Here is a 25,063-nt window from a genome sequence, read left to right on the forward strand (position 1 = left end):
CATCTGAGAGGGCTGTCAGAGCTTCTAGAAGTATTCTCAGCCAGCTCCATCTCTGTCTTCCTGAACAGACCTCTCCCTCCCTCAGCCATACTCTGCAGGAGAGAACAGTAGTTTCCAGCTTCATGACTGGTATAAAATAAGTAGCCCATAGCTGTGTCCACCAGGACCATCTCCTAGTTGGTACCTGCGCCATCTCTCTAGGTTCTAGCACCAGGAAGCTGCCAATCTTGCTGAGCCCCACAGGATGATTTTCAGGCCCCCACCTCCTTAGCCCTTGTCTCTCCAAGTTTGCATAGGTGCTCCTAGGCCCTGTTGGCAGGCCCCTTGCTGACAAAGTTCACTGCCTGGGGCTGACCCCATTTGGATTCATTTGCTGAATTTGCAGCAGTCCTGTGGTCCCCTGGCCTCCTCTCCACACATCCCATCCCAGAAAGATGCTGGAAATCCCTAACCTCCTAATCAGAGGACTCCACCTCACTCCCCAGCCAAGAACCCTCACGGCAGATGGGGATTAAAACTGTTTCTCTTTGCAAACCTCCTCTGAGACAGGCAGTGGGCAAGATGGGGCAGCTTGGCTGGCTACTCTGTGCCCTGGGACCACCTACGCCCCTGGGGTACCACTGAGCCCAACCCAGGCCAGGGACTTAAGCACAGGCCCCACTGATGGGGGAGAACTGAGAGGTGGACGCAGGAGGGAAAAATCAATGCACGTCAACAGAGTGGGGAATTTATTTTCCAGGCTTGAAGAGGGTATTTACAAAGAGGCAAGGAGGGAAATAAAAAGCTGTAAACACATATTTACCATCTTCCTCCACGGGCCATTTCTTGATTAAAAAGAATCTTTCCCAAGGTCCAATGGAGGACAAGCTGATGGGGGCCTGGATGGCTGAGACACCTGCTGGGGAGGGAAGATGGAGAGTGACCCTGAGGTCCTGTGGACAATCACAATCACTAATACAATTGCAACAGTAATAGTAACTCACATTTGCTGACTGGAAGCTTTAAGTACTTTGTGATGCAATCTACATGCATTATTTAATTTAATTCTTACAACCACACTATGAAACAGACCTTGTTATCCTCATGTGCAGGAAACTGAGGTACAAAAGTGCCGAGTAACTTGCCTAGATGGCAGGGAGGCTGAAGCTTATACTCTTATCCACTTCCCTAAACTGCCTCCCCAATCTGGGCAGACCCTGCGCCTCCCCCTTTCTCAGGCCCCTGAAGGAGTCGGGGACATTCTCCCTTCCCAAAAGTGGACGGACTGTAGGTGAAGGGTAAGACTGGCCCTGAGGTCTAATCCTATTCCCACCAGGCCACTTGGGTGGCTAGCTTGGGACTGGGGTGTGTGGCTGCAGCCAGAGCCCAATAAAAGTGCTCTGCTAATCCCTTTAATGAGCACATTGAGAGGCTCTAAGTGCACAGAGCAGGGCTGGCTGGAGCCTCTGAGCACACCAGAGTGGCTGGGCAGTGAATGCTGCTCCTTTTGTGGTGAGGGACGTGCCAGGGCTGCCTAAAGGCCGAACAGGGATCTCAGGGACTCTCTTTCCAAACATTCCAAACACACACACACACAGAGCACTGCTCTCACCAGAAACAAGCCTCCCTCTGAGTCCTGGGACTTGGGTTCTCCACAATGCCCCCCAACCACCATAAACCAGAGGGGCTTCCCTCAGGGTCTCTAGCCATCTGCTCCCACTGCCATCCAGCCTGGAAGAGGCCTGGAGAAGGTCAAGCCCACAGTAGGGCCTCATTTCCGACTTTCCACTGGGGTCCCCTGCCCACCTAGGCTCCCTCAGCCATATGTCCACAGAGTTTCAAATCCTCCCGTGGGAATTGGAAAACCGAGACCATGGTGTTTAGTAAAGTGACTGATTCATGAAAAGAGGCCTCCTCCATCCAATCTGTCCCCAGAGGTCCCTGCCTTGCAGGTGTAGGGTAGTCTCTAGGGAGGGAAGGGTCTGTACCCAGGGGAGAGGATAGCCCCAGGGAGAACCTCAATGGTGAAGCACTCCAGAGGGAAAGTCACAGAGAGAGGTATCCTTAAGCCCTGCCTCCAGATGCCGTCTCTGGCGCCATGTGAGAGTCCCCATCTGCCTACATCTTCTGCCTCTCCCCCAGGAGGAACCCTGCCCGGCTCATCAGTACCCATCACAGCCCCAGGAGATAGTCTCCGTTGCTCTTGCCTTTGCCAAAGGGCCTCAGTATCCTGCTGTGAGATGGGGGGGCAAGGATGATGGTGGAGTAAACAAGACTCCCTCCTTCTGCATGGTCCAGCCTAGGAGGGGGGCGACGTGTGTGGGCTGCCTTGCTCCTGCTTCTTCACATAGACTGAGAACGACTTCTCCCTGGGTCGCCCTTAGCATACATGCCCAAGTAACCAGGGTCACTTCTCCCCCACAAGGTCAGCCACCTCACTCTCCCTGACATCTTTGAATTTTGTCAGGCTCCATATGGAGTAGGGCAACATGAGGATCAAGCTTTCTCATTCCTTTTGCTTATTTCATGAGAGACAAGGCTCCTCCTTTTTAGTTGCTGCTCATTCTATTGTTCCCCTACCCCTGTGGCTTGCCCATCTTGGCCCGTGGCATCGAGGGGCAGCTGTGGGTACCCGGCCCATTTTCAGTAAGAGCCAGCAGGGAGTAGGTGGACACAGCCAGTGGTGGCACTGGGAACCAATCTTGGTGATGCCTGGAGTTGTCAACTTCTCCATCCTGGAGTCTGCACCAACACCAATTCTCTCTCATGGGGACTGTATACCCAGAGCCAGTGGCTTCCTACTCTTCTTTGGTTTTGCTATCTGCAAGGTGGGGAGACCAGCACTCACCTCCCAGGTGCACAGAGTTACTGGAGGATGTGAGGTCGCAATTAGATTATCTTCTGAGTCCAGCCACTTATCACGGAGCGACTCCTCATCCCCTACCTTGCTTTGAGGCCTAGAGAACAGCCTCTTCCAGAGATAGCTTTTTCCCACCGGCCAGAATCGACATACTTTTAGTAAGTATGGGGAAGCTGTTGGGGATGCTTTTTAGTTGCCCACCACAGAGCCCCCCAGCACTTTCGTCTGCGACCCTGGCATGTTTCTGGTGGACTTTCCCCACAAGTCCACCTTAGCTGTAGGAGGGCTGCCCAGACCTGGGGGTCTTGGGAGTGGGGGGCGGGGCAGCAACCAGAAACTGGGCCACTGAGTCAACACATCCAGTCGTCCATGAAAACTCTGCAGCCTGTCTCTGTCTCCTCTCCTTCTCCTGGCAACCCACCTGCATGGGGCGCCATCCGGCACTGCATGGGCCAGAGGCCCCTTCTCTCCCCTTCCCACAGCTGCTCCTCATGCTCCTTGTACGGCATCTCTCTCCCCGCCCCATGCTGAAGGGAGTCTCAGCTCTGTCACAACAGTTTCGTCTCTGAGATGCCCAAGTCTGATTGGTCCCGACACATGCATGTCACCGTCCTTGACTGCAGAATTCTGCCACAAGCTTACCCTCCTCCTCCCAGTGTGACACCCCCCACACTTCCTTATGCCCTATTCACCTGCTTGCAGAGAGATCAGTGTACTTCTCAATCGTTGTCCATATCTTTTCCAAAAAGATTCCTCAATGCTTTTCTTTTCAAAAGGGAAAAAAAAAGGAAAAAAAAAACAATGCCAACAGCCCAGCGTCCGTGAGCAACCCAACAGTAACAAAGCAGGTGTTCGGGATGGAGGAAGGTAAGGCCACACCTTTCCATTTGCCGCTTGCTCCTAGGGCTGGGCGGCTGGGATAACTTGAAGGGGGGAACGTGTGTGCACCCCTCCTCCACTTCCACTTCCACACACTCTCACTGTTCTTCTCAGTGAGAAGAAGCGACAAGGGGTTTGACAGAAGTGGCCAGGACCAGCCAGCCTGGTTTTCTTACTAGTAGTTCATGCTGAAGAAGCCCCCAGCTCCCCTTACCACGTCATTCATTCACTCATTCATTCAAGAAATGTTTTTTGGGCACCAGCTATTTTTCCAGGCCCTGTGGTTGGCACTGGGGATATAGAGATAAGGCCCATAACAGGCCCTCGAGGGGCTCTCCACTCAAGGGGACACACACGTGAGCAGACGGTGCACAGCGTATTAGAGGGTCTGGGGCAGGAGTCAGTACAGAGTGCAGTGGGGCCTGGCCAGCTCTGCCAGGGCAACAGGACAGGCGTACAGACAAGTGAACACTTGTGCTAAGCTTTGGAAGATGAAAAGGCATTCTGGGGGCCAAAGGTGGCTGAGAAGGACTTTTCAGTCAGAGAGAATGTCACAAGCATAGGCCCAGAAGCCTAAAGCAGCCTGGAGAGATTTAAAAACTATATAAGTTCATTACTTGGGTTCCTCACATTCAATAACAAGTGACATTAGTGAGGTGGGGTCTGGGGGCAGGTCACGGAAGGCCATTTTATAGTGTTGAGGAATTCAGACCTTATCCTGAGGACTGTTAGGAGTCGATGATGGTTTTTAAGCAGAGGAAAAGCAAGATGAGGTTTGTGCTGTAGACAGACCACTCTGGCTTTGATATGGTGCTGAGTTGGTGGTGGTGGTGTGGAGGGGGGGATCTAGAAGTCAGGAGGTCAGTGGGAAGCTCCTGAAGTTACCTAGGTGGGAAGTGTAGGCCTAACTAGGCAGCAGCAGTGGGAATGGAGAGGAGGGAAGAAGTTAGGGGAGAGCGTGGTCACCCTGGGATATGGTGGCAAAGGAGAAGCCTGCCCACTTCCATCTTATCTAGGCCTAATGGGTGAAGAGAAAATAATATGAGTAAGACCGCTCTGGTTACACCTGGCCCCCAAGAGCAGCAAACTCGTCTTGTCCCTGCACTGTCACATGATGGGATGAGGTGCATCCACTCCGACTTGTGCGGTGGGGTCACTGAGGCTGCTGACGGGGTAGTGTGGGCCTGCGCCAAGGGGCAGTGAGGGTGCCGCGCTTGGTCCTGGGCTCCGGTCTCCTCAGCTTCTTTGGCAGTGGGGTTGTGTCGGCACTTTGCATCAGGAATGTTGGGCCTGTCCCGCAGCTCTGGAAAGGGGCCAACCTTCCCCATTCTAGTGGCCTTTCCTGCTCCTTCATCTGGGGCTTTCTTCCCTGGGCCTGGTGTCCAGATCCTAAGGAAGCCCCTGCTTGTCTTGCTACTGCTGGTGCTTCTCTCTCCTGCCCTCCTGGCCCTGCTCTCAGCGCCCCCTAGTGCCGGGACAGCCTTGCATGAAGACACTGGCCTCTGAAATCAAAGGGGGGCTCAGAGATCTCTCACAAATTCCTCTGCTTGCTTGTGGGGGAAGAAAGGAATGGGGAGAGCTTTCTTGAAGTCTGAAAGTTCCATATAGAAGTCCCAGGGTTTATTCTTTGCTTTCCCGTCCTCTCCCTTTCTTGGCACAAGGGCCTATCCTCCCATGACTGAAGAGCAAGCCAGGAAGAAGAGAGCCCACACAGTAACCTTTTTTTCTGTCTATCTCTACATAACTCTTACTTATCTCAAGATCAGACCCAACAGAACAGCCAGTGCCTGTTGGCGATCAAGGACCATTGTCAGGCCTGCAGCCTATGTCCACAGCCCCCTCCTTCCATGCCCCCATCTGCTGAGAGGTCCTGGCGTGTTCCAGACATAGCTGGTACAGCCCGAGGGCCCCTCATATCTGGGCCCAGGTGCTTGCTCTGATGGAGGCCAGCACCAACTCCCCCACCCTATTCTGTGGCCGCTGCTACCAGGCAGCCTCATTGCTTTGGGCTGGCCTGAGGGAATGGAGGTCAGTGGTTAGTTCCTGGCTGACTGATAATGGCCAGCCTAGAAGTAAAGGCCATGACCCATTCCCTAACCAAAGACAGCTGTACTGCCTGTGTATGGTGGCAAGGGGGACTGGGAGTGAGTGCAGGCTAGCGATAAAGGTCTCAGGCCAGACCAGATAAGTGGAACACTCAAACACACCTTGCTGTTTCAAATGACTGCTTTGAGATCCTGAGCTCTTGAACTGGACAGGCAAGACCCCCTCAGTCCAAGGCAGGCATACCCTCGAGAAGGAGAGGTTGCAGGTCACTGCATCTTGGCTTGGAGCAGACTCCTAGAGTTTGCCCAGGGATGTGTGTGCCCTCATCTCAGAGCCTACTCTAAGGGACTGAAAGGGGATACAAACTGGCCACTTTCAAAAAGCCAAGTAATTCCTTTTTCCTTCTATTCAGCATGCAAGGAAGTCTATTCCCAGCCCACCTACCCCAGTACCTGTCTTGGGTCAAGAGGTGGTTGAGCAGTTAAGGTGCCCACAGCTGAATGAGATGGGACCAGTTGCCGTATCCAAGATGGCAACATGGCTGTGCTGGGCCAGGACAGGGAAGGGGTAGAGGAGAGAGTGGGAGCCTCTCTACCTGCTTCCCAGGTTGACTCTGAGTATATGCATTCTGAGAGACTTGGGGGCTAAGAAGAAGGAGGAAAAGAGGCACTCCAGGCATGCAGGGACCCTCTCAAACCAGACATTCCCTCCTGCAGGGTAACAGGACACTTTCCAGGAGGTGCCAAAGGTGAACCTGGGCCTGGCCAGCAGGCACATTGTGTGGGTGAGAATGAGTGGTTAAGCCCAGGTGGACGCCCCGAGGCAGGTGGGGCTGGGGAGAAGAGGTGGGGACAGATCAGGCAGGGAAGCTGTGGTCCTTCCCGAGTCCTGGCTTCTCCCCTCCTGCCCAACCTGTAGATCCAGGACAGGAGCCACTAATGGAGTTGGGGGAGCATGCTTGCTGTGCATGAGTATGTGTGCAGGCGTGGACACGTGCCAACAGTATGGTCCAGACAAATCATCAGGGTGGCCTTATTTCTGGCCTAAAGGGGTTCCCACAATGAGGGAACAACTGGAGCCGGCCAGCCAAGGGAGCTTCTCCCTTATCCGCTGAGCCTCCCTGTGACCCGAGCTGCCACCTGTCCTATCCGGAGAGCACGTGGGGATCCCCCTGCGGAAGGATGTAAATGGACCCAGATGGCTGCCTCCAAGCAGGCAGCCCGGCCTAGCGTGTGTCCCCATCCCCCAGACTGCACTCTGACCAGGCCTGGCCTTCTCCTCTGTCTTGCAGAACTTCAGCGAGAGGGAAGCATCGAGACTCTGAGTAACAGCTCAGGTTCCACCAGCGGCAGCATCCCAAGAAACTTTGATGGCTACCGATCTCCGCTGCCCACCAATGAGAGTCAGCCCCTCAGCCTCTTCCCTACCAGCTTCCCATAAGTACCAACTGCCTGCTTCTGACTGGCCGGCCCACTCATGTGCTGGGAAGGGAGGGGGAGAAGCCCCCCTCCGGCCCTCGTTTTCAGTCTCTGCTCCTCTTTTACCAACCACCTTCCCCGAGCTTAGTGACAACAGCCACCCAGCTTCCCTGGATTGAGAAGAGACCCTTCTCCAAAGCACCTCAGCACACTCTGACCTCTGCCCCTGGTCAGCAGGGCTGTGGTTGAGAGACACTCTGAAGAAGCTCTGTCCCCTCTGCTGTTTGCACATGATGTCCTGCATTGGATCCACTTTTGTATTTTCTAACCATACCACAGGGGACCTGGGTGGGGAGAGCGTGGATGGCCTGGCCAGGCATGTTGACCCTGAGTGGACAGCCCAGCCCTCTCCTGGCTGTCGCACACACTGCCCATCTTCCCTTGGTCAACCTCCCTCTGAAATGGGGTAAACTGAGGCCCAGAGTATTGGGGACAGAGAAAGAGGAGAAGCCCCCTTCCTCTTTTCTTTCCCCTTTGGCTCCTGGAAAGGATTTGTCTTTCTTGTCTGTAAGGCCTTTTACCCTGGTCCAGTACTGTTCAGTGAAGGAAACTGTGGTTACCAAGGCTCTGTCAAAAAGTGCATGTCTTGTCCAATAAATCATGCTGCAATTGGTGTCCATCCCTAAGTTGCTGGGGTGAGGATCCTCTCCAGGCGCCGAGCAGAGTCCTCTGGGCCTGACCATGCTCCCAATGCCCCCTACCCCGACACATACAACTGAGGGAGAGTCAGCAAGGGTGTAGGCAGGAGCAGGAGAATGTTTGCTCTAGAATTTGGTTGGGACCTGATTTAATTCAGTCTCCAACCTACTTGCCTGTTACCACAGCCAGTGAGTTCTGGGGCCACCACAGGCCCAACCCTCCCTGGCTGTGGCAGTTAGGGCCACTCAGGTCCTTGTGCTGGTGGACTACTGTGGGAAGGAGATCCTGATGAAGCCTCTGGCCTTATCTTCAGGGCTGGCACCTTATAATTGTAGCAACTCTCTTTTCAAGCTCAACAGGTAGAAAGATGGTCAGGTGAAGGTGGGTCTTTCATGAAACGTGGCTGGAACCTTTGATGACAAGTTCTTGATTTTGTTCCCCTCCATCCTCCCAATTCTGGACCTAACGTGAAAGGCAGGAAGGAGACAGGAGTGTGTGTGTGTGTGTGGGGGGGGGGGGTTGGGGTGTTGAGTGGGAAGGAGAATAATGCTAGTCCTCATCCTCCCTTCCCTGAGACCCCAGAGAGGCCTGGAAGAATGGAAGCAAACCCACTGAGCCAGGTATGGTTTGGGGTGAAGTTTAATGTAACAGCCACAGAAGAGCTGAGTTCACAAACAAGCAGGACTTCTCATCCAATCATGCAGTGGGAGCTGGGGCAGCTCCTGAGGCCCCTGCCCCCTTCACATGCACCCCAGCCAACCCTGGCACCTGAGACCTGATTTAATCTTCAGTTCCCTTCACCTGGTCAGGTGGGCGTGTTAAGAGAAGGGGGACTAGAATCATACTAGGTTCTGTAGGCTGAGTAGATGGCCCTGCATAGGGTGGCTGAAGCCAGTCCCTCCTGCCTGGGAACCTGCAGGGTGAGAAATCACATGGGAGTGAGGCATGCCAGAAGGTCAGGAGGCCTGGGTACTACCAGTGGGGGCTGCCAGACAAGCAGCAGCTTTTCCCCATTTCAGCTGAATTGGAGACATTGATGTGCTGAGCACAGCCTCCACCCCCAGCCAGAGCAGTGTTTTCAGTCAAAAGGGGACAGGGAAGGGAGAGTGCCACGAGGCTGCCTGTGTACACTGCCCATGGCATGGCTCCCTGGGGATGAGTCCAGAGCTCTAGGAAGGGTGAGCCCCTCTGAACCCACCCTGGCACATGGATGGAGCAAAGATGGAGAGCCAGGAGTTCTCTCCAATCATGAGGGAACCGGCTAGGAGCTTAGAGTCAGGAGTCCTCCCTGGCTCAGCCCTTTCCCTCCAGGGGTGCAAAACAGCTGTGGCCTCCTTCAGTAAGGGAAAGTGGTGGGTGTAGGGCTGGACTTGCCGGCTGAGCTTGCAGGACAATCTGGTTATTCATCTGCTCAAAGCCAGGGCAACTCTTTTGAGTATGTGGGGGGAGGGAGAGGATAAGAGAGGCCAGATAAGCTGGCCCCATGGCGGCTGCCACTAGAGCTCAAGTTATCAGAGAGGCCTTCGGCCTGGCCCCTGGCTAATTGGGGCAGTGGTGGACCCTGCCACAGCCTGTAATCAGCTGGAAGTGAGTGCTGGGCCCCAAGGTGGGGACCTTACTACCCAGTGGCCCTGGAACAGCCAGTCTCCTATCCTCTAGAGATAACACCCAGGGCAATCTCTTCCTCACCCCCAGCAGACCTCAAAGATTGCATCACTTAGGAAGCCATCAGAACATGCATCTAATTGTGGCCTGACCCTGTGACCTTGAGATAGCCATGAGACCTCCGTGATTCTCATAGCACTACCTGCTCAACGGGCAAATTAACTATGGACTTTCTCTCAATTGGTGAAGGAAAAAATATCTTCATGGTCTGCGAGGAGGCTGATAGCTGGGATGGTAGCTCAAAGAGGGCGGGCACTGTCTGGGATTGATTTGAGAAAGGGCCGAGTGGTCCCAAGGCAAATTCAGATGCACAAACATTAGTGGCAGCTCCTCTGGAAGCAAGCAGAGGCCAGAGCAGGCAGCTGCCAGTCTGGGATTGGAAATGGTTTCTCAATGCTGATTTTTCTGATTTTCAAAGATCAGAGAATTTCTTAACTAGAAGGTACCTAAGAGAGTACTGTTCGGTCCTCATTTTGCAGAGAAGCCTAAGCCCCAGAAAAGGCCAGGGCCATGCCCACAGTGGCGAAGTCACACAGCTAACCTGCTGACGCCTGTCTGCTCCTTGCTGCCTCATGCCCTGGCTGGTTCCCTTAGAGAGATGATTCTGCACTAACTTCCCTTTCCTGTGCCCCCTCACAGTCCAAGAATCCACTCACCCTCACCCCCTAAGAGCTTCCAGCTCCTGTCCCTGACTGACATTGAAGCTGCTCTCTTGTCCCTCTGTAACTGGGAAGGCAGCCCCCTCCTTCAGACCCAAAGCTGCAAACTCTAGGAGCAAAGGGAGAGAGCATCTTACATGTCTTGTATTCAAAGCAAGAGGCCAGTCTGAGGGTGAGGACTTAGAGTCTCAGTGTTGCCTTGCTGTAAGAGCAGAGGCAGCTAGCCGGACAGCAATGACATCAGCACCTTCTAAGGAGTGGATTTGGCCTTGCTCTGTTCTAAGGTCTCCGGGTCCCACCTCACCTCTGCCACTGAGCTGTGAGGCCTCGGGGAAATTACTGCCCTTCAGGGTTTCAGGGTCTCCATCTGTATGTGGGGGGGGGGGACACGCCCGGCGGATAGGAGCCACAAGGCTGAAGCGGGCAACGAGGACGCTGCAGGGCAAGGGCAAGAGGTGGGTATGAGGCCCGGAGGCTGATCGGACAGGCCAGGAGGCTGATCGGACAGGCCAGGGAGCTCTACCGCCGGAAGAGGGAGGGCGGGTGCGGCGCAGTTGGATCCCGGGTTGTAGTGCGCTGCCCGCGAAGCTGCTCCAGGGGATCCCGGCCCCGCTCCCTGCGAAAGCGTTTCCGAAAGCGAATCAAGAGTCTGCGGAGCGCACTGTGCAGGCCAGCTCCGCCCTTTCTCGCAGGTGGGCTGGTCCTACGGGGTCCTTCCTGCGTTTTGTCCCCGCTCTCAAGCCGCACGGCAGCACGGTCTGGTCATTCTGCCGCTGTCCCAGACATCCACACCCATTACTTCACACATGTGCACGTCCACGCACACGCAGGTTTACAGATGTGCACCTCACTTTTGCTGACCCCCACGTCCCAACCGGACAGCTGAGACCCACGGACCTCGTCTCCAGAGGAGCGAATAGTCTGGAGCTCCCAGGATTACGGGATCCCCTTAGGGAAGCCTTCCAAAGTCCGGCAGCGACTCGTCCTCGGTTGCTGACTCAGGTGCAGAGCACTGCCCCTCGAGGGCCAGGTCTGTCCCAAGCCAGAGCGGCCAGGCAGGGGCCTCGCCTTCACATCAGCCTAGAAGACTGGGGACTGGGCCACACAGGCCTTGGCTGTCCAGGCACGAACCAGAAGTGGTCCCGCCACCCATCCCGGCGCAAGGCCGGGGCACAAAGCGGCCAGAAAAAGGTCGCGCCTCCTGCGCCTCCCCACCCCAACCCAGCCACTTGGCCCTATCCTGCAAGGGGTAATTGGGTTGGGAGGGAGGCGACGGGCGGGCGGCGACTCCAGAGAGACTACGCGCCTGTCAGCCGCAATTTGTCTAACTGGACGGGACATGCCGGGCCGCTGCGGGCCGGGGTCATCGAGGCCGCGGCCCCCACCCCAGCCAGACCAGGGACCGCGGGGGAGCCGGGCTCGGCTGCTAAACGGGGCTGGCTGGCTGGCGCCAAGGCTCCGGGAGGCGCGGGTCCGGCAGGGAAGCCAGGAATGGGAAGCAACTGTCTTTCCGTCCCCCCAGCCCCCCTACACACACACACACACCACGCCAAGACCCGGACGGACGTGCCCAGTGGCACCCTCCACTGCTGCTCACGTGTATAGGGCCACACACGTCACCCGAGCTTAGCCCAGGCACACTCATATAGGACTGGAGCCCTTAGTACCAATCTCATGCCTGCACCCGGGACGCACGTCCCCACTGCCCCTCGACCATACATCCCCAAACCATCCAAGCAGGCTCACGCAGATCCACGCTCAGTCACACAGACCAAAGACACCGGCAGGGGCCAACCGGGGAAGGTCCCAGCAGTGGCCCTTGACCCCGAAAAAAGTATGGGGCCAGAGACCGACCGGCAGCCCAGCCAGGCTCTGGTCCGCGGCACCACCCGGCCCATGTCCGTGCCGGATTTCCTTATTGCGGGAAGCGCGGAATATACTGAGCGCGTGCAATGGACCAGGGGCCGGGAGGCCCGCGCCCGCCGGACGCCACGGTCCAGGAGGGCCTGGGAGAGGGAGGGGCCGCTGAGTGCGCGTCCCCCGCCCGTCTGCTGGGTCGGGCCGATGCGAAGTGACAGGGGCCGGAGCTTTGTTGTGGAGCCTCAGCCGCCTGGCGCCAGCTGCCCCCGCCCGTGCCCTCCCCCTCCAGCCCTGGGCCGCTCGCAAGGCGCCCCCCGGGGCCTCTTAAAGAGACACGCACTCTCAGCCCCGCGGACCCCCCAGAGGCGCCTATTCCCGAGAAGGGGAAGAGGGATAGACCCAGGTGGGGGAGGGGCCGAGCAGAAGCTAGGCGTCTCGCGGCGCCGCTCCGGGGTTGCCTGGGCCTTCCCTGCGCGGGTTTTCGATGAGTCAAGGATATTCCTCGCTGGAGAGTTTGGCTGGCGGGTAGGGGTGGGGTAGATTCAGAATCTTGAGAGTGGCTGTAGGAGGACCTCAGGTTGGTTGCCGGACGATGGGACAGGACAGACGGTGGGGACCCGGCCTAGAAAGAGCTTGTGGCCCTTGGAGGGCAGGTCCGTAGCCCAGTTCCTGTGGCCAGGTGGGTTTGTGGTCCCCAAATGCAGCCGCTGCACCGTCGCCACCCTGTTTCTTGACCAAACAACCCAGGCCAGCATGTATCACATTTTCTGGGCCTTGAATCCCTGGACCAGCTACGGACCTTCCCTAGGAAAATGTCCAAATTGCACACACTTAAGTGTACACACATTCTTACAAATACGAATGTACGTGTACACACACGACTTTGTAAATGTATCATGCATTTCCAGGCCCGTGCCCCGATTCTCAGCTAAGGAAGGAACGCTGCCCGAGCTATTATCTGGTCACCTCTCCGACTGCTCAAACCTGTCCACACACGTCCCTCCCCAGGGGCCACATCCTGCCTAAGACGGAGACAGCAGGACTTTGCCCGTGCAAAGCTGCAACGGATCCTTCCCCGGCTGCGTAGACTGCACAGCGCGGAGCTGAAGATTCGTTCTAGACAGGAAGCACTAAATGAGGAGCAACCCAGCCAAGAGCAAGGTTGTGAAGAAAAGCCCTGTGGGGGCGGCGCCCATTTGAGGGTTGGGTAGGGGAGTTACAAGAACGCCGTAGCAGGATCGAAAAAATAGAAATAAGGTCGCGGAGGCCAAAACGCTTCCGCGGTCCCGCACTGCCCCGGGCGATCAGGCTTTACATGCCATGTCCGAATATGCAGCGACAAGATGCCCTGAGACTGGATGTGCGCAGCGATGGGCAGGGTTGCCTGGGTCACTGTTGGATGTAGGCTATACGCTCCCACCACGCGGGCACAAGGCCCGCGCGGGTCAAACTCACCCGCGCTTGTACTGGTTTTGCGGACAGGAGTGTCACCCGTGTCTAGCGCGTGGTCCGTCTTGTCCTTCGGAACGCCACCGCCAGGAAGCAATCTGAGTGTTGGCGCACGAGCCCGATTCCAGGCAGGTGTGTGGCCGCTTCACTTTCTGGGAGCGCGCCTTAAGTTGCCGCCCCCGCGGAGCACAGGGCACCACAACACTGGGCGCAACACACACACACACACACACACACACACACACACCACGGGGGGCGGGATACCGGGGCTGCTGGAGAACGAAGACTACGAAGAGTGGGGAAGAGTGGGTGGGGGGTTTCAACCACAGGTGCGCACCGACATTCCGACGCCCAAACTCTTCTTCACTTGGCACTATTAAACTTGGGAGATGTGCCCTTGCAGGAGTCAGAAACTCTAGGAAAGTGGCACAAAGTGGAGAGAGGATGCCGGTGTCTAGGACGAGGGCGATTTGTGTCTCCGGTACCGGATGCGGCGAAAATTCGTTGGGTTGCAGGTTAAGAATCTGGGGACCGGAATCCGCCCGCAGGGTGCCACCCTGTGCTCAGTGGACGGTACCCTCCCTTCTTAGCCAAGGGGATTCGCTCTCCTGGCCATCCTGAGAGCTCAGGGCTGTGTCGGGACGCAGACCGACTTTGGGCTGAGTCCAGAACTTGCCCGGAACTCCAGGTTCCTCCTGAGTCTTCCTGTGAGGGGATGCGCGGGTTAGGGGGTCCCCGCGTTTCCCGAGTGCAAGGCCGCTTACCAACTCCCGCCCACGCCGGCCCACCAGGGCTCTGCCACCGCTCCACTCACCAGCTCCCGCCACCTGGGTTCCGCTCGGGGACCTCCGCCGCCCGCGCCTCCCGATTCGCCCGCCCACCGGCCACTCTTTGCAGCACCCGCAGCCTCCCTCCGGAGTGCAGGAGCCCCGGGCGGAGCTGAGGCCGGGAGCGGGGTCGAAGGCCAAGCTGGGGCGCGGGCCAGAGCGGCCAGGCTGCCGGGCGCGGGAGAAGGAGGGCGCCCCCTCTCCTCTCGGGGCCGTGTCAATGCTTTGCACTAGGGGCCGTCGTGCGGCTGGGGTCCTTCCCCGGGGCCCTGGGACCCGGGCGCCCCCTGCCTCAGGCCCTTTCGGCGGGTAGTGTCGGCCGGCGGCGTTTTCCCAACCCAGCACAGGCAGCCTCAGGAGCCGGCGCGAGGTGGGGGCCGGGGCAGGGGGAGGGGTCTCAAGGCCCGCTGGCCCGTCATTGGTTAATATTTTATTCTGTTGACATGTTTTCTTACTGCTGAGGCTTCCGACACCTTCTCCCCGGCCCCCCCTCCCGGCCAGAGCTTGGCCGGAGCTGTCAAAACCCCGCCCCCGGAGACCCACAATTGGTCCAAAAAGCGTAAAATCAGCAATCAAGGGGGGCCTGGCTCGTTAGCGCAGGGGATCCGAGCAGGGCAGGACATGTGAGATAGTCACAGTTTTCCAGAGATCACGACAAGATCTAACCAGTCGCGCGTGGTCCCCGGCGCCGGAGCGGGCCAGCCCAGCCCAGCCCCGCGCTCAGAGCCCCCGCCACCCCCGCGCTCAGAGCCCGGCGCCCCTCGCCTTGAGCCGGACGGGGAGCCGGGAGGAGCAGCCGCCGCGCTTGCCACCGGGTCGCCCTTCCTCCGCGCGCGCTGCCGCCCGGGCCGGGGGTCCGAGCCGCGCGCCCCCGGCCCCGGCCCCCGGGCGCCTGGGCCGGATGTCCCGATGAGAGAGCCGGCGCTGGCGGCCAGCGCCATGGCTTACCATCCGTTCCACGCGCCACGGCCGGCCGACTTCCCCATGTCCGCCTTCCTGGCGGCGGCGCAGCCCTCCTTCTTCCCGGCGCTTGCACTGCCGCCCGGCGCGTTGGCCAAGCCGCTGCCGGACCCGGGCCTGGCGGGGGCGGCGGCCGCGGCAGCGGCAGCGGCCGCGGCGGCCGAGGCGGGGCTGCACGTCTCGGCACTCGGCCCGCACCCACCCGCCGCGCATCTGCGCTCTCTTAAGAGCCTGGAGCCGGAGGACGAGGTGGAGGACGACCCCAAAGTGACTCTGGAGGCCAAGGAGCTGTGGGACCAGTTCCACAAGCTGGGCACCGAGATGGTCATCACGAAGTCCGGGAGGTAGGACGGAGGGCTCGCTGGCGGGCGGGTTGCGGGACCCGACAGCACCACCAGCGCTGAGCCCGCGGCTCGCGGCTCCCGGTTCCCGCCCGGAACCACGCTTAGCTCCCACAGACAACCAAATGACTTTTCAAATCTGGCACCGAGCGATTTTTTTTAAAAAAATTAAAACATCACAATCTCCCGAATGGAGTAAAACGAAAACATGCTCTTAAAGAATAGTTCCAACCGTTCTGAGTCCCAAAGGCGAGGAGGCCCCGCCTGGTCTCCGAGGTCTCTGCTTCAACTTAGCCTCGCGGCCTTGCTTTCCTGTCTCCCGGTCTGGCTTGTTGCTCGGGGGAGACGCAGTCTATCCCGGACTCTTCTCCGACCCGGGAGCCCAGAATGGGACTCGCACCCTGCTAGACCCAGGCAGGCCCGCTGGTTCCCGCCGGCTGCTCCGTTCCTGGAAGCGAGCGTGGAGCGGGCCCAGCTACAGCCTGACCCGGCCAGGAGCCTCATCCGGGCCTAGGAGCAAGGAGCTCCGAATACACACACCGCCCCAAGCCTTAAAGCCAGAAGGTTTTTTATAAAACCACAGCCCCCAACCCCTCCACCCTTTGACTCAGCCAGTGAGAGTCCAGGCCTCAGGCTTACCCTCTTCACCCGAACCTCTGGGTCAGTGTCCTCGTTCAGCGCTGTAACCCAGTTCCCCAAACATCCTCTGAATTTATTTCTGGGAGCTTCATGCCCAAGTGGGTAAATCCCCTACACGAATTTCGAGGAGTTTCAAGAGAAGCCAGTGTATTTCTAGAGGGTTTTAATTTCTCTCCTGGTCATAGGCTTTGATCTCAGATGAGGGCGAAAAGGGGTCACCAGATCTGAGCATAGGGCCAATCGGAAGCCTTATGATAAGAGAGGGTCTGACAGGCAGAAATGGGATTTCCCAGGAGTAACAACCACAGATTGGGTCTCCCAGGAAGTAAAAAGAGGGCAAAACAGTGACAACAGGGAAACAAATGCAGGAGCTCCAGGTAGTGGTGTGTGTTGGAAGAGAGGTGTCCTCCGACATCGAGCTGGGTCCCATGGTGTCTTCCCCTTTCCCTTCTTGCAGGCGGATGTTTCCTCCCTTCAAGGTGCGAGTCAGCGGCCTGGACAAGAAGGCCAAATACATCCTGCTGATGGACATTGTGGCCGCTGATGATTGCCGGTATAAATTCCATAACTCACGCTGGATGGTGGCTGGCAAGGCTGACCCAGAGATGCCCAAACGCATGTACATCCACCCGGACAGCCCGGCCACAGGAGAGCAGTGGATGGCCAAGCCGGTGGCCTTCCACAAGCTGAAGCTGACCAACAACATCTCCGACAAGCACGGCTTCGTGAGTGCTGCTGGGCCTGGGGATGGGACTGGGAGTCGAGCACCTGGCAGTGCAACACCGGGTGGGAGAGTGAGACAGGAGGATTCCCCAGAGGGGAGTGCTGGCTGAACCCCCAGAGTACCCCTGCCCAGGTCACTGCCCTGTGGCCTATGCTTGCTGGGCCTGGGCCCAGAGGGCTCTGTTCTGCAAGCCTGGGGAATGGCGGGGTCCCGGCTGGTAAGTTTCAGGCAGCTCACAATCTCGGCTTGGGTCAAGCATTTGAAAACCTTTCCTAGCATCCGGTGGGAGGCAGGTGCCCCTGGAACTCCATTGTGCAGCCGCTGATCCTTAGATGCTGAGCTTGGAGAATCTACCCACTACCTCGGCTTGTCCTTACCCTTCCCCAAGACCCCTGTCCCCATCCCTCTTCCCAAACTATGAGATTTGAAAATTAAATCAGCACCCTCCACACCTTGTCTGAGAATACATTCTCTCCTCCCACAGGCATATGACTGACCAGGAGGAGGGAATTTGGGGGGTACTCTTGGTTTCCTTCTGAGCCCCAGCGAACGGGGGGGGGGTGTTCATGGGGCAAAAAGGACTGCCCATTCTGTGGTAGGGCAGTCAGTGAACCCCTGACGGTCCCAATCTTATCTTCGTGGGGTTACTAGGAGTTTAGCAGTTAGCCCAGGAAGAGAAGTTAAGAATGGGGGAGAAGTTAATTGTAGGGAGTTTATTTTGTTTTATTTCTGTTCTCAACTGGGGTAAATGTTTTTTAAATGGACAGAGAGAGATTATGATAAAGAAAATTGAGAGAAAAAATAGAAGAAAAAGAATCATACTGCTGAAAAAAAGAGCAGGAAGACAGGAGAAAAATAGCACAGGGTTGGGAATTAGGGAAGGCAGAACTATGGCAGAGACAGATGGAAAGAAGTCGGGTCCCGAGAGAGTAGAAATGCTCGGGTCAAAGGCTGGGGGCTGCCGGCTGACCCGCGCGCCCTCCCCGCAGACCATCCTGAACTCCATGCACAAGTACCAACCGCGCTTCCACATCGTGCGAGCCAACGACATCCTGAAGCTGCCCTACAGCACGTTCCGCACCTACGTGTTCCCCGAGACCGACTTCATCGCGGTCACTGCCTACCAGAACGACAAGGTGCGCTGGGCGGGCAGCGGGCCCAGCCCCTGCACCGACGCCTCCACACACGTGCAGGCTCCCACCTTCCACTCACACCTGCCTGCAGTCCCCCCACCCACCCACCCACCCCGCGCCCTCACAGCCCACTCCCAAGCACCAACTCTCTCATCTGTAAGCGCAGCACGCACCGAAATCTCCCAGGCTCCCTCCCAAGTGCGCGACACGAACACACCCGCTCGCGGGGGCGCGCAACATCTGGGAGCTCGTTAGGGTGGGGATGTTTACTTAGCAATTAGTAGAGATTCCGGGCCCGCGCTGACATTTTTACATTTTATTCGTTTATTTCTTGGCTTAGGGATGGGAATTTAAATGAAGTGAGGGCGCCCGAGGCAATCTGCCCAGGCTCTCCCGACTCTAGGAACCCTACGCTAGGAACCCAGGGCCCAGTTTTCACTCTCCCGGGGGAGCCAAAGGTCGGGGCAGGTGACACAGCTCCACAAAGCACCCCCTTCTAGGCCAGTCCAGGCCCCGGACTTCTTGGGAGGTGCTTAGAGACTTTTCCATCAAGCCAAAAGGTTTTTTTCTGTCTGCTGCCTTTCTACACCCTCTCTTTAGAGGGGCAAAGCACCGGCCCCACTAGGCCTGTGCCCGTGTGTACGACTCTCCCGTGAAGTTTTTTGGTTTTTTTTTTTTTTCTTTGTGAACTGAGGTGTATGCGCGGGTACACCGTTTGGTGTACCATTTGGGGCGCCCTGGATACGTGTGGAGCCGTATTTATTCGTTTGTTCTGTGGGCACTTGTTTTGTGTGTGCACGGGCCCGTGAGTGTGATTTGTCTTTCGTGTGTCTACGGACCTGCGTGTGCTCTGCTGTCTGTGCGTACCTGCTCAGGTGCCGGGTTTGTTTAACTTGAGTGACCGTCTGGGCCTGTGTGCATGCTTGGGCAGATTTCGACTCTGCGCTCAGCTTTGGGCCTGTGTGTGCAAGCTGAGCGATTCTGCCTCGACTAAAGATTTTGGAGAAGAGACGCTATCGCTTTCCACAAGGCCAGCCCTCCGGCCTCTCTTCGCCTTGGGGCTTGATTCGCCCATCCCAGGCGGGCGGGTGCCAAGTAGACACTCCGAGGCTCTCCTCTGGGCCGGCAGCGGCTTACCTCGGGGTGCCTCAGGCCAGGCTGGATGAGCAGCATCCTGACCTGGCGCCGCCCCCTCGGTCCCTGCAGATCACGCAGCTGAAGATAGACAACAACCCGTTTGCCAAGGGCTTCCGGGACACCGGGAACGGCAGGCGGGAGAAAAGGTGAGGGGTGCGCCAGACCGCCGAGCGGCGGGTGTCTAAGGGAGCAGGACGTGGGAATGGGTGCGCTCCCCTCTGACCCGCTCTCTCTCCCTCCGCTCACCCCCAGGAAGCAGCTGACGCTGCCCTCTCTGCGCTTGTACGAAGAGCACTGCAAGCCCGAGCGCGACGGCGCGGAGTCGGACGCCTCATCTTGCGACCCTCCTCCCGCGCGGGAACCGCCACCCTCCCCGGGGGCAGCGCCTAGTCCTCTGCGCCAGCACCGGACCAGAGGTGGGGGGGGGTCGGGCGGACCGACCAGGGGTTCAGGAAGGAGGGAGAGAAGGGTCCCCTGAGGACTCCGGGCTAGTTCTTTGCTCGGCGTCAGGCTAACCTTAAGGCCTGGGGGAAGCGTCTGCAGTGAGTCTGGGATGGGACTTCCAACCCTGGACTCCCCCGTAAGGGCGGTCCCTGGTAGCCAGAGGATCCTGCTGGACTCCGAGCTAGGTCCCTGGCACTGTGTGACTCTGTGGCAATAAAGGAAACTCTACAGGGCTCAATTTCTCCCATTGTAAACAAGGGGTCTTGGATTAGGTGACCTGCCACTGCCCCTTGCCCGACGAGGATCTAGAAGCCTCCGATTTGGCCTCCCCGACAGCAGGCCTTTCCAAGTCCCTCGGACCTGGCCCTGACACTGGGAGAGCCTTCGCAGTCTATCTCTTCCCGGGCCCCTGTAACTCCGCACGTCCTCTCTCCCCGCAGCCGAGGAGAAGTCGTGCGCTGCCGACAGCGACCCAGAGCCCGAGAGGCTGAACGAGGAGCGAGCGGGGCCGGCGCTAGGTCGCAGCCCGGCCCCGGACGGCAGCAGTCCCCCTCGCTTGACCGAACCTGAGCGCGCCCGGGAGCGGCGCAGCCCGGAGAGGGGCAAGGAGCCGGCCGACAGCGGCGGGGAGGGCCCGTTTGGCCTGCGGAGCCTAGAGAAGGAGCGCACCGAAGCCAGGCGGAAGGACGAGGGGCGCAAGGAGACCAGCGAGGGCAAGGAGCCCAACCTGGCACCGCTGGTGGTGCAGACAGACAGTGCATCCCCCCTGGGCGCTGGCCACCTGCCGGGACTGGCTTTCTCGGGCCACTTGCACGGGCAGCAGTTCTTCGGGCCGCTGGGGGCTGGCCAGCCGCTCTTTCTGCACCCGGGACAGTTCGCCATGGGCCCTGGAGCCTTCTCCGCCATGGGCATGGGTCACCTGCTGGCTTCGGTGGCGGGCGGCGGCGGCAATGGAGGAGGTGGTGGGCCGGGGACCGCCAGCGGGCTGGACGCAGGTGGGCTGGGCCCCACGGCCAGTGCGGCAAGCTCCGCCGCACCCTTCCCGTTCCACCTCTCCCAGCACATGCTGGCATCTCAGGTAAGACCTGTGTTCTGGTGGCAGCACAATGGAGGAAGGAGGAGCGATGTGGGTGGCTGAGGTGGGCACAAGGCTTAAGGGTGCCATAGGAGATCCGATAGTCTATCAGGCAAAAAAACTCAGTCCTGGAGAGACCCGATGAACATTCTCTTTGACATTTAAGTTCAGGGATTTTAAGACTGCAGGTTCAGGGTCTGGCCAGGACGTTGCTTCTGACTCCTGTGTGATCTTGGGCAAGTCCCTGAATCTCTCTGGGCCTGTTTCCTTCCCCATAATCATAGCATAGAGTGAGTCACCCATTAGATTCTGCCTGCTCTGACAGACTGGGGCTGCCCCTGGCTCTTGTGAAGTCCACTTGCCTGGCCTCTGGACATTTTTCTTGGGAACAAAGACACTCACTGTCAATCCCTGAAAGGCCAAGGTGGATGGACAAAGGGAGTAGGACATTTTGCAGTATTTTCTGGACAAGTGACCACCAAAATGACCCACCTCTAGATGGGTGGGTCATTTTCCAGGCCCTCCAGGAAGTCCTCTGACCTTACCAAGGACAGGGCTTGGTTCCTTCCTTCACCTTGGGTCTCCTAACTCCCCTCAGGACACACGTGTCAGGGAAGAGGGGCTCAGTTCCCTAGGCCTCGGTTGAAATTCTGAGCTCCCAGAGGAGAGTTTATGAAACCGGGGCCAGCAGCACAATAAGGAGATCCGATGAGGAGAGAGGCCTCTTTGGTTGCTTGGGTGGAATATTCCCTGTGGAAAGATCTGGAATCTCTTCATTCAGTTTCTTCCCTCTGAGGTTTTTGGCAAATTGAACCCTTGAGATCTTATCTTACGGGAAGCAAAATAGGAGTTCAGGTCTAAGAAGGCTCCTTTGGTGCAGAAGCAAATATTTTTTAAGTGGGAGAGGGGTTCTGAAATGAGTTTTAAACAGAGCTCAGTGGGGGTGGGGGTGGAATGAATGTTCAAGGCACTAACATCACATATCTGGAACTCTCAGCTGGCATGGAGGCCTCTGGAAAATGGAGTTCATGGCCTGGAGGTTGAATCTGCACCCTTCATTCTGTGTATATGTGAATGCCTCCTCCCCAGACAAATTCTGGTGATAAGCACGGGCATCACAGAGGTCATGGGGAAGTCATGGCTTCTAGACGTAGTCTGGTCAACAGAGCAAGGCCAGGGTGAGAGTACCCAGAACTCAGGAGGCATCACTGGGTATACTGCTAGTGGTTAAGTTCCCAAGCCAGGGTAGCCCGCCCCTGGCCATCAGGTAGAGCCAAACCCTGGGAGATCTGACGCCTCCCTCCTTCTCCCGACTTGAGATGCCAGGTCTGAATGCCCAGTAGGGCTTGACCTTCTAGGAAGGATGTTTTCTCATTTCTGACTAAGCTACTTCTTTCTTTCTCTCTGCCTGAGCCAGGCCTGAGTCTCCCTAGCAGCCCAGCATAGTCAGCTCCTTGCTGTCCTCCCCATACCCACATACTGTGGGGAGTGAGCCATTATTTCAAAGGTCAGATAATCCAAAAGTCTGGCCTCATGGACTTAGGCGATGTTTATCCAGGGTTTCCTGGCTACTGTGCTCGTCACAGGCAAAGACTGCATTCCTTCCTCAGCTGCCACTGAGGTGCCACCGGGAGTTCTTTATAGAGTATTCAGGCCAGTTTGTAAATTGATTGGCATCTGTGCCCTTCTCCTGGCCCAGGCAGGAGACCTCTGAGCAGGTGAGCAGATAGAGGGGGAATGTATGAAGCTCCTCCCTCTACCGGTGCTTCCTTGGCCCTTTGGGGGCACCTGCAGATAGAAGGGCTGGGGAGGACTGTTCTAAGTGAGCAGAAGCTCCAAAGATAGCCAAAGCCGCCTCCTTGCCACCTGGCCCTACACCTGCCCTGTTGCCTCCCTGTAGGCCTTTGCCCATGCTAGTTCAGCCATCTGAAATGTTCTGCCCCTTTCTCATACTGGCATAGAGCTGGATGGCTTCAGGGCTTTGTGTCAACCAGATGTGAGCTCCGCTCCTAACCGGGTTGGCCATAGGTGTACTGTGTTGCTTGGGGTTATATGAACTCTGGTCTTGTATTCCCGACACGGCCAAGATTGCCACTTGGAGCACGGCTCCCAGCACCCAGTTCATCCTCAGGAACACCTCAGGCAGGATGTCTAACCTTTGTCTTGTTCTGTTTCTTCCAGGGAATCCCAATGCCCACCTTCGGAGGCCTCTTCCCCTACCCCTACACCTACATGGCAGCCGCGGCGGCAGCCGCCTCCGCTTTGCCAGCCACCAGTGCTGCAGCTGCAGCCGCCGCCGCTGCCGGCTCCCTCTCCAGGAGTCCCTTTCTGAGCAGTGCCCGGCCCCGCCTGCGGTTCAGCCCCTACCAGATCCCGGTCACCATCCCACCTAGCACTAGCCTCCTCACCACTGGGCTGGTGGCAGAGGGTTCCAAGGCTGCAGGCGGCAATAGCCGGGAGCCCAGTCCTCTGCCCGAGCTGGCTCTCCGTAAAGTGGGGGCCGCGCCGCGTGGTGCCCTGTCGCCCAGCGGCTCAGCCAAAGAGGCGGCCAGTGAACTGCAGAACATCCAGAGACTGGTGAGTGGGCTGGAGAGCCAGCGAGCCCTCTCCCCAGGCAGAGAGTCACCCAAGTGAGGGGGCTGCCCAGCTGCTCCGCTGCCACGCAGGCCTCCTGGGCTGCCTGCCGCTGCTGCTTGGGACCTGTACAGCACAGAATGGGTATTTATTTAAATAAAGGAGCAAAAGCGAGCTGAAGCAGCCGGAATAGAGCCCCGACCAGCCAGTGAGACCTGGGACACTTTCCTGGGCCTCACAAGTAATCCGGAAACTCAGTCGCTTTGGAGACACTGGACTCAGTCCAGATCTGCTCCAGTGTCAAGGTGGCATCGTCCGGGGGCCTCTTCGGGTCCTCCAGCTCTGTGGGGAGGCCTCATCCCCGGCCAGCGGTCTCTTCGTGAGCCAGGAGGTGCAGGAATCAGGGGTGGGAGCTTCGAGGGAGCCCCAGAGCCCATAGCCACTGCCCAGACCGCTTGAGAATCTGGGATGAGCGATGCTCGGGTCGGTGAAGACTGAAGTCAGTGTAGACTTAACTGGGAGGGATCTGTCCTTTTAGTCCTCCCACTTCTTCCCCCCTGGGTCAGCGGAGGGAGAGGCACTTCTGCCTTGAGTCCCCAGGGAAAAAAGATATTTATGAAATAAATGGTAATTTGTGTAAATAAGCTTTAAGATTCCCAGAATATGCAAATTGGTATTAATTTATTCAAAGGTGTACATGGCTGTGTACATAATATTTAGAGATTAACTCATAGCATTTAAATTTTTTCATTTTACATGAGCATCTATATTGTACAGGGCTGGGGGCGGGGGATTCCTTGGCTGCAGGAGAAGGCCCCGACCTCGGGAGGAGCTCCCACCCCGCCAGCCCCTCAGCCCCTCAGCCCGGGCTTTGCTCGTCTGGCCCTCGGGCTCCACCTCAGGTTTTCACTTTTCGCTCCGGAGCGAGACGAAACGACAAAAAACGAGAGAAAACAATAAAACGCTACAATGCGAAGTGAACGGCGCTGTGCGCTCTGTGGGCCGCGCGGGGCTGGGGCGCAGCAAACGCGCAAGGAGGGACTGGACGCGGGGAGAAAAGGTTGGGCGCCCCCCACTCGGCCGCCGCTGCATCCCCGGGGCGGCAGTGGGGCTACGACAGCGGGCGGAGCTGCGAGGCCGGGCGGCGCCGGCGCGGGCCCCCGGCTGGGCTAGGAAGGCGCGGAGCCGCCTTGGGCCCCACGAGCCCCCAGCGCTCTCAGGGCCGGCCGCGTCCCAGGCCGGGGGCCGGGCTCCCTCTGCTGGCCACTTACCTCTGTCCGCAGCTCCAGCCACTTGGAGGACTCCCGGTTCTCTTTCTGGGACACCCCAGCGGAAACGCATCCCCTTTTAGCGCCTCTGGGTAGGTGGGGCTAGTAAGATGGGTGATCCCTGCTCCCTCTCCCTTCCGAGGAGGGGTATGGCCGTGGTCCCCCCAAATACCACAGACCCTAGAATCCGTTTCCATCTCTCTGCCTCCTGAGCCTCAAAAAGAAACATTTTCTTCGTGTCAGGACTGTTGACTAGAGTGGCAAAGTCTAGCCTGAAAGTTCTCCTGTGTAACTCATCTAAACCTCTCGAGAGTGTGGTGTGTGGGTCAACAGGCGTTTCCCCTCTGTATACTAGTAGGTTCTGCTGGGGATCTCTCTGGGAGTCCCACTGTGTCTCCATCAGGCCAGTCCTTCCCCAAGGCCCACG

At 57.8% G+C, this 25,063-nt stretch overlaps 2 protein-coding genes across 14 annotated transcripts in view; both read left to right on the forward strand.

Moving 5' to 3' along the window:
• BCAS3 (BCAS3 microtubule associated cell migration factor) overlaps positions 1–7,855 on the forward strand; it is a 568,714-nt gene extending 560,859 nt beyond the window's left edge. For 9 of the 13 annotated variants that reach the window (XM_081029000.1, XM_081029011.1, XM_081028998.1 and 6 more), the window contains one exon: positions 7,056–7,855. In XM_081029000.1, the coding sequence (XP_080885126.1) occupies positions 7,056–7,204 (149 nt within the window). In that variant the 3' untranslated portion in view covers positions 7,205–7,855. Of the gene's footprint in view, positions 1–3,615; positions 3,707–7,055 lie in introns of all 13 variants that reach the window. The other 4 variants (XM_081029013.1, XM_081029009.1, XM_081029015.1 and 1 more) reach the window with 1 other exon arrangement.
• Positions 7,856–15,092: 7,237 nt separating this feature from the next.
• TBX2 (T-box transcription factor 2) lies at positions 15,093–24,347 on the forward strand. The gene is made up of 7 exons (XM_081029020.1): positions 15,093–15,645; positions 16,739–17,006; positions 17,995–18,141; positions 19,345–19,421; positions 19,528–19,691; positions 20,160–20,797; positions 22,976–24,347. Exons 1-7 carry the CDS (start codon positions 15,251–15,253, stop codon positions 23,426–23,428), a joined length of 2,142 nt encoding a protein of 713 aa, XP_080885146.1. The 5' UTR covers positions 15,093–15,250; the 3' UTR covers positions 23,429–24,347.
• The last annotated feature ends 716 nt before the right edge of the window (positions 24,348–25,063 follow it).

This window comes from Rhinolophus hipposideros (assembly GCF_964194185.1).
Source record: "Rhinolophus hipposideros genome assembly, chromosome: 20".
NCBI classification, from domain to species: Eukaryota; Metazoa; Chordata; class Mammalia; order Chiroptera; family Rhinolophidae; genus Rhinolophus; species Rhinolophus hipposideros.